Below are 13312 nucleotides of genomic sequence, written 5' to 3'. Positions count from 1 at the left end.
CCTGTTCTCAGAGAGCCACATGCCCTCACCCATCGGTGAGAAGCTCAGAGTAAAATACCCTGAGCCTTGGTTCTTGACATGTGGCTGCAGAATCTGGCAACCCAACAAAGGACTTGGCCAAATGCCTGAGCCTCCAGTGGAGCCCATGCATTTTTAAAAGCTGTCAGAGTGAGCTTTTATAACAGCTGTCAGGCTCATCCATCTTCAGCGATAACTTACCATCAACTAACAGGAATCCAAAGGTGGAACATAATGAGTCTTTCCAGTTAGCTTAGTTAGTAACTGTGACATGGGGAATCCCAACAGAGCTTAAGGCAAAGGATTGTTCAGTGGGAGGTGTGTGTGTGTGCAAGATAGTGGGAATGGGCCATTTCCTGTGGATTTAAAATAGACTCAATCAGTACCCAAAGTGCAGGACCCAAACAACCTACATCGGACACTCCAGGGTGCTTGTTAAAAAACGCAGGTGACTGGGCACAGTGCCTCTGGAATCAGAGTCTGCCTGGTTTGAGAAACTGCATGAAGGAACATTTTTTAATGGCTGGGCCTATAACCCCATTAGGTCTGAGTTGAGTGAATCTTAGAAGAGCAATAACCAGCTTCCTTGGAGCAGCGAGAACACCGTCTGCTGAGAATGGGGCAAACAAAGGTTTCTTGGACAGTTTAGCTTATTCAATTTTTGCTCAATACTCAATAGCCACTGTGTTTTCCCCAAGGAGAAAAAGAAAGATGTTTTCCCTGAAAAGAGGATTGTTTTTAGGAATGTGAATTTGGCAATCACCTCAAGTTAGAATGTCGAGTGAGTGCAAAGTGTGGCTTTCGGTCCTGTGTTCCTAGTGAAAGATGATCTACATATTGGAATGAGTTTGTTGAAGTGAGACCCGTTCAAACCACTTATGAGTCCAAGTTCAAAAACGAGGGGTGGCGAGAGTTGGCTGCTGGGTAAGGGATCACACTGTGCTTTGAGGGGCCAGAGCTCTACCGGTGGGGGTGAAGCCCCTGGTGAACGAGACGCTGAGGAGTTCCAGCAAGTGAGGAAGGACGAGGAAGAGGCCCTGAACAGCATTGAGTCTTGGAGAACATCACAGTGCTTTGCTCACAACCCTGTGAGTTTCGTAGGTGGACAGCAGCCCCATTTTACCATTGAGCAAACACATTCTGAGGAGCTAAGGAATTCACTGGGGGTCACTGCCACGATGCTCGGCTCTAAGCAAGTGCCCCAATGCCTGTGGACGAATGGGCCTCAGCCCCCTGGGAAGGTGTTAAAAATGAAAAAAACCCTCGGTTATACTAACCATATATTGACAAGACAGTGACTAATGCTGGATGCTAGTGAGAAAAAGGCCAGCCCGAAACCTATATTTATTGAAGGTTAACATTTTAAAAGAATACTTTCAAATGTTTCAGTCCTTTCTGTTCTGATCTTTTGTCTTAAATTATCCTGGCATTCTGGGCATCGAGCAGTAGGAATTTTAGGAACATAGATTATAAACCAATTAGCACACAGAACTAAGACAAAATAGGACTTGGCATCAAAAATGCTTTCTAGGTGTGTTTCAGTAGTTACCAAGATTCAAATTATAACTTGATTTTGATTTGATACACTTTCGGGGAAAAAACATGGACAGTTTTAGCTCTCCAGAAACATCACTTGGTGGTATTTGGGCATTAACTATGGGGTGAAGGGCTGGGGGTTATGTGCTGTAATTCAGCAGGGCTCACATCACATTGTTTATGTCAAATGAAGGCAGACTGAAATGCAACTCGATGAACAAATGTTACCCAACTGCAGAATAACTAACCTTTATTGTCCTTTGCTGTCTATGCAAAGTGGAACCGCCACAGCGAAATGAGACTTGTCAAGAAAACCTCTGGCTGCACAGGACACCCACAGTACAGGTACAACCCAGATAGAGCATCAGTGGTCCATACTCCAAACCACGAGGACCCACAATGACCTTCATCCTGGGGCCACCCACCCTCCTCTGGTCTGCCTGACACCAGGCACATCCTGGGGTGCCATTTCCTTAATGAAAAAAAAAAAGAGAGACTAATCCTGATCTACCCCCACCAGACAGCTGGAGGACTCTCACAAGATGGGTTTGAGGTAAGAATGAGAACAGGGATGATTACAACTATGTATCTTAAAGAGGTTCCCAAAGCCAAAATGCACATCTGCCTGCTGCCCTTCAACTGCTCATTTCTTTCTGAATTGCTGTAAATCAAAGTCTTACAGCTGTCCAGGCACTCACTATTTAGATCAAGGGCTCTTAACCAGGGGTCCATGAGCTTGAACTGAAATTCAAAAAAACACATTATTCTTGCGGGACGTGGTGGTACGGGTGTGTTATATTTATTAAACGATACACAGGATAGTGTGGACTTAGGAAGGGGTTGGTGGTTTCCACCTGATTGCCAAAGGGGTCTGTGGAACAAAAATGGTTAAGAACCCCGGATTTAGAGGGATTCTAGCATAAGGTTAAAATGTAACATGTAACACAACAGTGAGAACCAAAAATAGTCAGGAGGGATGGTTTTATCCAAGGTACAGAGCAGATGTCTTTTGTATAAGGTGACCAACTGCCTCACTACAAACCCAAATGGCATCCTCCACTTATAACTGGGTGCCCCCAACCTTAGTTACCAGATACCGCACTTCTAATTTATTATCATCAAAGGCAGCAAAAGGATACAATTAACTTCACAGAAATAGTAAGGAATGGTGCAAACTCTCAAGAAATCCCTGTCTCCTGAGTGGCTCTCCAGGCAGCTGTGCTGGGGATGCACCCTTGCTCTCCCGTTTACCAACTACTAGTCCTTGTGCATTTACTTTGTGCCTTGTTTCCTTCCTCTGTAAAATGGGGATGCTCACAGCACTTACCTTCTGGGGTATGACGAAGAATGAATGAGGTAGGATGTGCCTGGCATGCAGGGAGCACTCAGGGGGGTTCAGCTGTCATCACCCTTAAGGGCACAAACTTTGCTATGTGACTGCGTTTCTAGGACCTGGCACATTGGGCTTGCTCAGTGAATGCTCACTGTTTGAGCAGATGGACTCTGGGTTGGCAGGCATTGGGTAAAGACAGTTTTTAACAAATAACCCATTATCCATGAGCAAAGTTAAGACCAAGCTTGAGATTCTAGTTTCTCTTGGAGTTTCGCTGATTAAAATTTATTATTTCAATATACAAAGTATGGTGGTAGAAAAAAGAAAACACACAAAAAATGAATTTGTTAAGGTCCTCTGAGTTTTCCCTTCAGGCCTAGAGGAGTCAGTAAATGCTGGAGTGATTACTCTCCCGCAACTGAGTGAGAGTACTGCCAAAGATAAAAGCGCAACGGTCTTGTCATAATACTTTATTACAATATCCAAAAAACTGGGTATGCAAGTTTAGGGGATCTCTTGACCCCTTCTTCAATCTTAGGAATGTGCCATCTCAAGACTGTATTATTTAAACTATAAAGAAATTTATATGTAAAGAAAAAAGAAAATGCAATTTCTTCATAAACATTCTGTGTGTCTCTTACTACCAATCACATATTCTTTTGTAAACCCTGAAAAATTTCCCTGTAAAGCAAATTATATACACACACACACACACACACACAAATATATTATGCGTGTGTACATATATGTGTGAAGTGTTGGTAGCTCCCCATCCCCAAAGGTCAGTTGTTTTCCTTAATCATCTGTATCAGTGTCAACAAACAGCTACAGACATATTACTTTGAGAATTCAAAACCTAACTGTGAAATTCAAACAAGCAGAAAGGCAAGAGGAAAAAGCATTATGTGGATGGCACGACTGAGGAGTAAACGTTCTATCTTTATGAGTTATGGATTCCCTCTTTCGCAGACTGCCTTTAGGAAATTCTTTATTGCAAGCACAGCCCCAAATGCACTGGACAGATTTCCTTTACTACAATCTCACCTGGTAGTTAGGTAACCCTACCACCAAATACATTCACTCTGTGGAGAGTCTGGAAAGCAATGTGAGAGCCGAGGGCATCGGAGCAAGTGCTTCTAGAATCTGGGAGCTTCTCATATACCACTTGGTAAGCAAGGGCGCCCAGAACCCGCCATCCCAACTTCTGGAGTGTACTTTCTTCCTCTTAAGGAACTGTAGAGCTTCAGAGCATTTGAACTGTGCCCGGTGTCTTTTTCATAAGGGGTTCGGTTAGCATAAACAATTTGAACAAATTAACATTGTTTCCAATTGCAAAAGGATGAGACAAAGTCGCTCCCCCTTCCATCTCCAGATTCCTCAGCCTTGGCAGGAGGGGGACCAGGGTTGGGCGTGGATGGGAGTGCTGGGACGGCGGCTCGATTCGAACCCCGAGGAAGGCCAACCGAAAACGAACAGAACTCAGGAAAAAGTAAACTAGGCAAAAAGAGGCAGTCAGGGAAGGACCACTAGACTGAGCAAAACCCTCTGCAGGGGAGCCGCCCTTAAGACATCTGCTTCAGGTGGACCAGCGCCGCTCCGGGAAGGCGGACGGGGACCTAAGGCCTGCAGTTGGACGAGAGCTGTGGGCGGGGGGCCCAGTGCCTTCCCGGTCACTGAAGGGCTTTGATGAGATACAGCTTTTCCCCGTGTTCACTGGTGAAGATGGGCGCCTTTTTGTAGTGTTCCACCAACTCGTCCATGGTGTGGAATCGCCGCTGCCCAATGCAGTAGACATTGTCCACGAGCTGCACCTTGAAATGTTTGTTCTTCCCTGATGCTTTGAGAGATACGGAGAAGTCACTGGGCTGAGGAGGAAACAAAACACATGTTATGACTTGGCCGCGGAGAAGAGACTCTGGGAAAACTCAAGCAATCCATAAACCCAAGAGTCCTATGGTTTGCAAAGGGAAATCCTTTCCTCCATGAGATGTAACTTTGTGACTTTTAAATGTTTTGGGGGCGGCAGTCTGAATCTGCCATTTATCCAAATCCAAATCACCATACAGCTGAAACAGCCAGGATATTTTAATATCTAGAACAACATTTGATATCCAGATGGCCCAAAGGCATTCCAAGATGCTGATGTTTTGAATCAAAGAGAAATTTAAATGTTGCTTAATATAGTTTCAGCACTGAAATACACTTTAGTTATTTGAAAACTGGAAACTCATTATGGAACTTACGACCCTGTGTTAAATCTAAACCCTGAAAAAACTTGAATTTTTCATTTCCCAAACTGTATTTGATAAACTAGGGATTTTAAAATGACAGCTAGAACATTTCGCTTCCTGTGACTTCTACCACTATTAAAAATTAAGCCAATAATTTTTTTCTAGTTCTAAGCAATTTAAAAATGAAAACTTTAAGAGCAGTGGAAAATTCTGGTTGCATTTAAAACACTATTCCTATTATCCCAGAAGTAGGCTGTTCTATAGTTTGGGCACAGGTTTTAATGAGAATGGTTTAAATTCTGTGATTATGTCAGTACCTTACTTATAGTTGAAAACATTTTATAAAGATGTCATCTTTTAAAAATGAAAATTGATACACCTCATTTATTACAAAATATGTAGGGAAGATAGTGAATAAGGAAGTTTTGCTGGGAAAATGTAATCATTAATTCGGTAAATAAGAATTATTTATTAACACCAACTGCATGCCAAGCAGGCCATGCCTTGGATACATCTGTGTGTGGGGGGGTTACATACGCTACATGATGAAGTTACTCTCACGGAAGTTACGGTCCAGGAGGGAAAGTGGATTCATAAATAGTGGATACAGAGCTGCGTACTGTGTTAAGGTCTACGAAAAAAAAAAAGCTGCATGAGAGAATAATGAGGTCAGGAGGTGTGTGTGTGTGTGTGTGTGTGTGTGATCAGTGAAGGCCCTGGAAGGAAGTGAAGCTGAGCCTGAGCTACCAGATCCAAGCAAGGGTTGGTGGGAAAGCGCTGCAGCAAGTGGGCGCGCCCCTGCAGGAGGAAGGCCCTGGCTCCTGCGCTGCTGACGCTGAGGAGGTAGGTGACGGGAACCGGGGGCGTGCAGCGCCCCAGCCCTCCTTCAGTGACCGCTTTCGCACTGCACACCCGAGAAAACCCTGCAAATGCCTGCCACGACCCGGCAGGCCTTGTGTCACCCGGCTCCCAATGCCAGTGACAGTCCCCGAGGCTAAGGTATTTCCCACCCACAGCCCCATTTAGCTCTTGTTCCTGTGACCCTTTGAGCCATCCTTTGTCCCCTCCTCACCCCCTACTTCAAGGGCTCCCTTAAGGCTCAGCTCAAAGTTCTGCCGCCTTTAAGAAGTCTCTCTTATGCTGCCCAGCCCTAAATAAGATAAGCCCTCTCCCTCTTCACTTTTTATACAGTACAAAGTTCATGCCCCTCCAGTATTGGGACCACAGCGCACTGCAGTCATTGCTCTGCAAATAAAGTAATTTATACCTATTTCCTTTAACGTGGGCATGATCGGCAGGGCAGGGCAGGGCTCTTGCCCCTTGCTATACTTCCGCAGAGTCCTAGAGATAGTGGCAGCTTGGTACATTCTTTCCTGGATTGCTGAACTAGTTTCAATCTGGCCTCTTCAGCCTTCCCCAGTGCCCAGTAGCTTGCTGCTCGGGGACCACCATTACCCCCTGCTCCCCACTACGAGCTCCAGACAAAACCAACCGTCACCCAGGCCACTGTCTTAAACTGAGTTACAAATGCCAAATAACAATGCTTGATAAAAACTTGGCAAGTCTCACAAACCAAGGAATGATTCCATTGAACCCAGTGACAACTCAGGGAAAGGGGTGTCTTTGAGAAAAGTCAAATCTGGCAGGGCTTCCAGGCTCATCCATGAGTCACAGCTATTAGCATAAAAGACTAAAAGAAACAATTTTATTTTTAGTTTATGTTTATATATCTCAGATTCCAAAAAAGACCAAATAAAAACAAACCCTTGAGGGGAAAAAAACATCTTTTTTCCAGTGCTGAACACAGGGCTTGATGTCTTAGAGGAGACCCAGGAAATGCTCATGGCTAAACCTCCAAGAGATAGAGAATAGGTATCTGGGATTAGACCACAGGCTCTAGATTATTTCCACAGTCATGGCCACCAGCAGGGCCTTTGGGGGGTGTGGATGGGAGGGACACACAATGCTTGAAAATTATTTCCCCAACCGGGCCCCTTAGCAAGGAATCATCATAGAACCCTGACATCACGGATGATAGGGTCAACCGGTCCCATCAAGGTAATATTCGACACAAAACAAAACAATAGTCTAAGTGATCACTGGACTGCACGATTCTCAAATCATTACTGTTTACACAAAATTGAACAAGATGAATGCAAGTGAGTCTGTGTCACTATGCAAGCACGTTAGTTGGTGCCGATGCCTTTGAATACAAGACAAACTATAACAAGAGCTGCCTGACGATTACTCCAAACACCGGCAAGGCCAGCATCTCCTAATCACCACAGCCGTTACTATCCCAGGACCCTGGAGGAGCACCTGGTGGCGCTCACAGTGCATTAACGTGGCTCAAGGATCCATACGGCACGCACTGTTTAACCCTCTTCTCGTGGCTTCAGATTTTCTTTAAAGTCATTTTTAGTTTTAGCTTTAAGTTCCCCAGTATTAACATGTTCTAAGTATATATACTGAGCACCATAAATTGTGCTTTAGAAAAGAGGGAGAGGGATTTCGCTTCTCGAATTTAGTATGAGCCAGGCACTGTGCTAGCTTTATAGAATCTTAAATCAATTCAGAAAGTGTACTGTTCTGAATGAAGGTAGCACACTGGTGAATCGTGGTAAGGATAAGACATCCTCAATTTCAATTAAGCCAAATGATCAACAGATGATGCTTTTCCCAGGAAAATTTGCTTTTTAATTTAAGCCCCTTAATTTAACACTATGGGGGTGTGTGCATGTATGTTACTGCAAGAAAACTGAGGCGACATGAAAAACGAATTTTGTGGGCTCCTGAGCAGAAACTGGTTAAGAACGTAGCACCAGCGATGTTCATGCCAAGCAGCAGTGGGGAAAGGCTGGGGTGCTCTTCATTAAAATGAGTACACGCTCCCCAGCGAATCTGGGAATGAACGGTCTTTAGTTACATACACGATACATGCTGGAGTTAAGCAGCTCTAAACCAAACCCGATAACGGGAGCTAGAGCAGCGGCTCTCAAGGTGGCTCCCCAGACCCGCTGCACAAGCCTCACCGGGTAACTTGTCAGGCATGCAAATCCTAGGGCCCCATCCCAGACCTAATAACCAGAAATCCTGGGGTGGGGCCCAGGCCCTTGTGCTGTCCTAGTCCCTCCAGGGGATGCTGGGGCCGTCTGAGAACCAACCTCCCGGATGGGAATGCAATTTGCTGGCTCAGCAGCCCCCCTTCAGGGGGAATTTCTGACTTGGCCCCGGGGCTGCAGATGCCTTTCTGACTCTACAAATCAGGCCCTGCTCCAGATATTCCTTTTTGTGAATCTTCCCTAATGGTACAGCTGGGACACTGCTGGAAAGAGTGCCATAAGGTTTCTTCACTTCCAGTTGAGCCAGTCCCCTGGATTAGGTGGAAACGGAGCTACTCAGGACCCCAAACAACTCGGCCTCTGGGCAGTGTGTGTGAAACCAGGAGTGAGCTCAGCGAAGGCAACTCTACCAGCCTGCTGACATCTGCTGTGGTCCGCGCATGCTTAGCTTTCTGAAAGAGACTTAGAGAAATCAGGCTGAAAAAGGACCACACCACATTCCACCCCCTCAATGAGGAGTAGTGTACTAATACACAGTACTCTAAATTTAAACTTGTCAAGGAATCTTAACATGTGTTGTCTGAATATCTACACTGAGGAAGAGAAGCTAAACAAACACTAGCTCAACATTCTTTCTCCACACACATTTTTAGTTTTAGGTGTTCTTGATCTCAACACAAGATTTTAAAAAATACTTCTTTCTTCTCCTAAGGACGGCTCAGACCAGGTACAATTAGCATGAGCTTTCTCTGCTTAGAGCTGAAGCCTGTCAAGTCTTCCTCATTGGAAGGGCAATGGGCCATGATGATTTGTGAGGTGGAAAGGACACTGGACTTGGGAGCATAAGCCAGTCCTAATCCTTTCTTCAACACTGTCTGCATTTTTGAGTGAAGGTAAAGATAGTCATTCTCAAGAACCCAGCAATTTCATCCTGGAATGTTATAGAGAAATACATGCACATGTGTACCAGGATACATATTCAAAAATGTCCTCAGCAGGATGAGCCCTAAAATCCCCAAGCTACAAGCACTCCTAAGGTCCGGGGTAGAAAGGGGAAATAAAAGAGTACACCTTATCAATCAATCAAATGGATACATCAACAGGGATTTAAAATCTCACACACAGTGCTCATCAAAAGAATGAGGAAAAAAACAGCCATAGTATGATATCATCTACAGAATTCAAAAGTGGACAAAATGAAAATACACTGTTTAGGGAAACAAATGTAGGTTTTAAACAATAAAGAAACTGATTATCATAAAACTAAAGACAGTATCTCCAGTGAGGAGGTGTGATGGGAAGAAAATATCAGTACAGGGTATGGGAGAGGCTTCAAGAATACCAAAGATGTCCTATTTCCTGACCTGGGTGGAGGTTGAACAAGCAGTAATTTTTAAGTGAAGTTTCCTGTGTGTGGGCTACATTTCAAAATAGAACATTTTTTAAAATGTTAAACTTAAAGCCAGAAGATCTGTGTTCAAGTTTGGCTTGGCCACTCACTAGTCATGAGGCACTGGCTTATCTCTTGAAATACTGCTTCTTATCTCTTGTCTATCTCTCCCTGTATCCCATCCACCCTTTTAGGATACCACTGACAGATGCAAGTCCTTATGCTCTTTTCTGTATTTTTTACCTTTATCTTTCTTGTATATCATAAGTCTCTTTTCTGAACTATCTTCCAGTTCACTAATCCTGTCTTCACCTGTGTTTAATCTGCTGTAAACCCACTGAGTTCTTAATTTTCTTATTGTATTTTTTAGTTCTATATCTTCCATTTGATTCTTTATTTCTAATTCTCAACTCACAACTACCTTGCTGAATTTCCTGAACATATTAATGCATATATTTTAAAGACTGCATCTGAAAACTCAAATTCTGGACTTCTGTGGGTCTGTTTCTATTGTCCTCTTTTTCCCTCTTAGTCATTGATTCATTTGGTTTTGTCTCCTGGTAATTTTTCTTTCCTGAGTCTTGTGGAAGAAAAACTGTAGAGACACTCTGAGGTTCTTATTAGCATTACTGTTTTCCAGAGAAGATTTGCTTTTACTTCCGTAGTCTGTTAGGGTGGAGAAGGGCACCTTAATCCGATCAGAAACTGAGGTAGCCTACGAAGTCTGGTCTATTTCCAGTTTACTCTTATTCCTAGGATGTAGCTTTTGAGGTCCACATTGGAAGCCTGGGTTGTTTTCTGGGAACTCTTCTAGGTAGGCCCTGAACTCCAATTTTTGCCTCCAAGCACTGTAGATTACTAAAAGATTGCTTCTTTGATACCTTTTGTCCAGCTTTTCTAGCTGTTCTCAACACAAGTTGAGATAGTCCACCATTCCCAGAAGTGGACAGTGGTCACATGACAATGAGCAAGCCATAATGTCTTCAGACTCTAGCTCTTGCACTATTATAGCTATACTACGAAGAAGCAGCATAGTATAATGGTTAGGACTGTGGATTCTGGAACCAGATGCCTGGGTTTATATTCTTGTTCCTCTACTTACTGGGTTTCTGTCCTTGAATAAACTGATATGTTTCGCTTTTCTCAATTGTAAAACAGAGATAATTCCTGAAACTGGGAAGAGACTGGTAATAATGTTGGTACTACAACATTTTTGGGGAAGAATTAAGCAAAAACTGTAATTTAGTGGTCCTACATTTAACAGAGACAACAACCAGCATCCTAATTTTAAAAATATTTCCATGAATTAGAATCTCTAGAGAATGTACCCTTCCTAACCTAGAAGATGTCTAAATCCTATTGCAAAGGCATATTTTACTTTAATTACTGTAAAACTGTTATCACGACTTAATTACATATCTCTCATTAGACTCTAAGTTACCCAAGGGCAAACCTCATATATATTTCATTTTAATACATTCAGGAGGAAAAACAGAGTCTGAGACACAGAAAACACTTAAGAGAAGGCTGCTGAACTAACTAGCAAGTAAATGAATGAGAGGCTACATACTGTCCCTTAGGTCTTCCACTTTGCATCTTGGGGGTTTCCAGCACAGGTAAATGAACATTACTAAAATTGTAGCTACTCTTGTTCTTTCTTTAAACAAATGGCAAAGCAATGTCTCCTGAACTCTAGTTTTCGCTTTTTGTTGCCACCCTTCTTGCTTTAGCCGTTTTTCATCTAGGCTACCATACTAGTATCTATTGCTATATCACAAATCACCCCAAAACTTAGTGGCTTAAAAAAAGAAATGTTTAGTATTGCATAGTTTCTATGGCTCAGGAATTTAGAAGTGGCTTAAGCCCTGAGCCAGCACCAGCTAACCCATATCAGGCTGCGGTCAAGATACTGGCTAAGGCTAAGTCATCTGAAAGCTCCATGAGGATGTGGTCTCTGCGTTCTGGAGCTGGAAGCAATCACTGAGTTCAACCCATGATCAAGGACTTCAGGTGGAGGCAATGGGCTCCACCTTTTGAAGGGAGGGGCATCAAAGAATTTGTGGACATCTTTTTAAGATATCACAAATACCATACCTGTTAAATTTTTTATGGTTGGACTGAAAATCTAACTTGCACTTTAGACTCAGTACTTGTACCTTTTCTATTTTGAAATATCTGCCTTCTACACACACCCTTCAGCTACTACCTCCTTGCTTTTTTCCACAGTTCAAATTTTACTACCTGTTTCTTCTCCAAACATTAAACTCATTTGGTATAATTTCTATTCTTTGCTGATTACTCAGCTAACTTTTCAATTTTTGTTACCTCCTTTGACTGTTCCTTGTAAGGAATGATCTTTCAATCTCTAGTTTTTGAACCCGAGGTTCTGAAGAATGATCAATTAGTATGACCCATTGCTTCATCTTTTTTTCCCCCGATAATTTACCAAGTGGGATCCAAGGACAATTAATTGGTTGGTAGAAATCCAATTTCTCTCAGGATCCTTAGATTCATTATTGTTTTTGTTCTGTCGTGAGGTCCCCTCTTTAATATAATTCCTCTAAGGGCAAGAACCTGATTCAATTCCACATCCCACCTAGGCTAAAAGGAGGTGTTCAACAAATGCATTGACTTATGTGTTTTCAGTTGTGACCATCTCCTTCATAATTCACTCCTTTAGGTATTCTAAGATCACACCTCTTTGCAATTTCTGCTCTCAACAAGTGCTTTTAAAAAAGAAAATCAGAGAATATGCTCTTTGATTCTTTTTCTACAGTTTTACCAACTTGATCCATTGCTTCAAACACTTGTTCAAAAGCACCTCTGGGGAAGTGGATGTGGCTCAAGCAAGTGGGCTCCCTTCTGTCATATAGAGGGTCCAGGGTTTGACCTGAGGCATCCTGGTGAAGGCAAGCTGGCTTGTGTGAAGAGCTGGCCCACGCAGAGTGCTGGCCCACGCAAAGTGCTACCCTACGCAGGAGTGCTGGCCCACATAGAGTGCTGGCTCATGTGGAGAGCTGGCCCAGCAAGATGACACAACTAAAATAGACACAGAGGAGAGACAATAAGAGATGCAGCAGACCAAGAAGCTGAGGTGGCACAAGAGAATTGAGAGCCTCTCTCCCACTCCAGAAGGTCTCAGGATTGGTTCCTAGAGCTGCTTAATGAGAATACAAGCAGACACAGACCACACAGCAAATGGACAGAGAGAACAGACATCGGAGGTGGAAAGGGGGAACAGGGGAGAAATAAATCTTTATTAAAAAAATTTTAAAAAGCACCTCTGCATATTTATAAAACAGATGCATGCATTAAATACATACTTCTCTCTCCTCTGCTCAATATTTAATCATGAATTTCTCATTAAGGGGAAAAAATGGAGAAGAGATTTTAATATAATTTCTTTCTTCACCCCAAAAGCTTAAGTGTTAATGTGATTTTCTTCTAAGCACAATGGCCAGGAGGAAATAAGAAGGGAGGAGGGAGCTTGTTCTCAGGCACTCCTGATTCTTTAATAATCTTAAAATCTCTACTCATATTTCACTTTGGACTTTATGAAAAGACTAGAGTGGAAATCTCCTTTGTGTGGTTTACCAGATCTCCCAGGTGGATTCTGGATTAATCTCTGGTCACCCTGAGATCTTTGAATATTAATAATTTACATTACATTATATATTTAACATTCCCTCTACCTCCCAAGAGAGGTCACACTTGTTGGTTTATCATCAAAAGGAGTATTATT

At 43.0% G+C, this 13312-nt stretch overlaps 1 protein-coding gene across 6 annotated transcripts in view; it reads right to left on the bottom strand.

Moving 5' to 3' along the window:
• Nucleotides 1-2337: 2337 nt before the first annotated feature.
• Nucleotides 2338-13312, bottom strand: part of NCK2 (NCK adaptor protein 2) — a 146673-nt gene continuing 135698 nt past the window's right edge. For all 6 annotated transcript variants that reach the window (XM_058278282.2, XM_071208745.1, XM_058278286.2 and 3 more), the window contains one exon: nt 2338-4752. In XM_058278282.2, the coding sequence (XP_058134265.1) occupies nt 4558-4752 (195 nt within the window). In that variant the 3' untranslated portion in view covers nt 2338-4557. The remainder of the gene's footprint in view (nt 4753-13312) is intronic.

Source organism: Dasypus novemcinctus, chromosome 17 (genome assembly GCF_030445035.2).
Source record: "Dasypus novemcinctus isolate mDasNov1 chromosome 17, mDasNov1.1.hap2, whole genome shotgun sequence".
Lineage (NCBI taxonomy): Eukaryota > Metazoa > Chordata > Mammalia > Cingulata > Dasypodidae > Dasypus > Dasypus novemcinctus.
The sequence above is the reverse complement of the archived record's forward strand: the minus strand, read 5'-3'. Positions and strand labels throughout refer to the sequence as shown.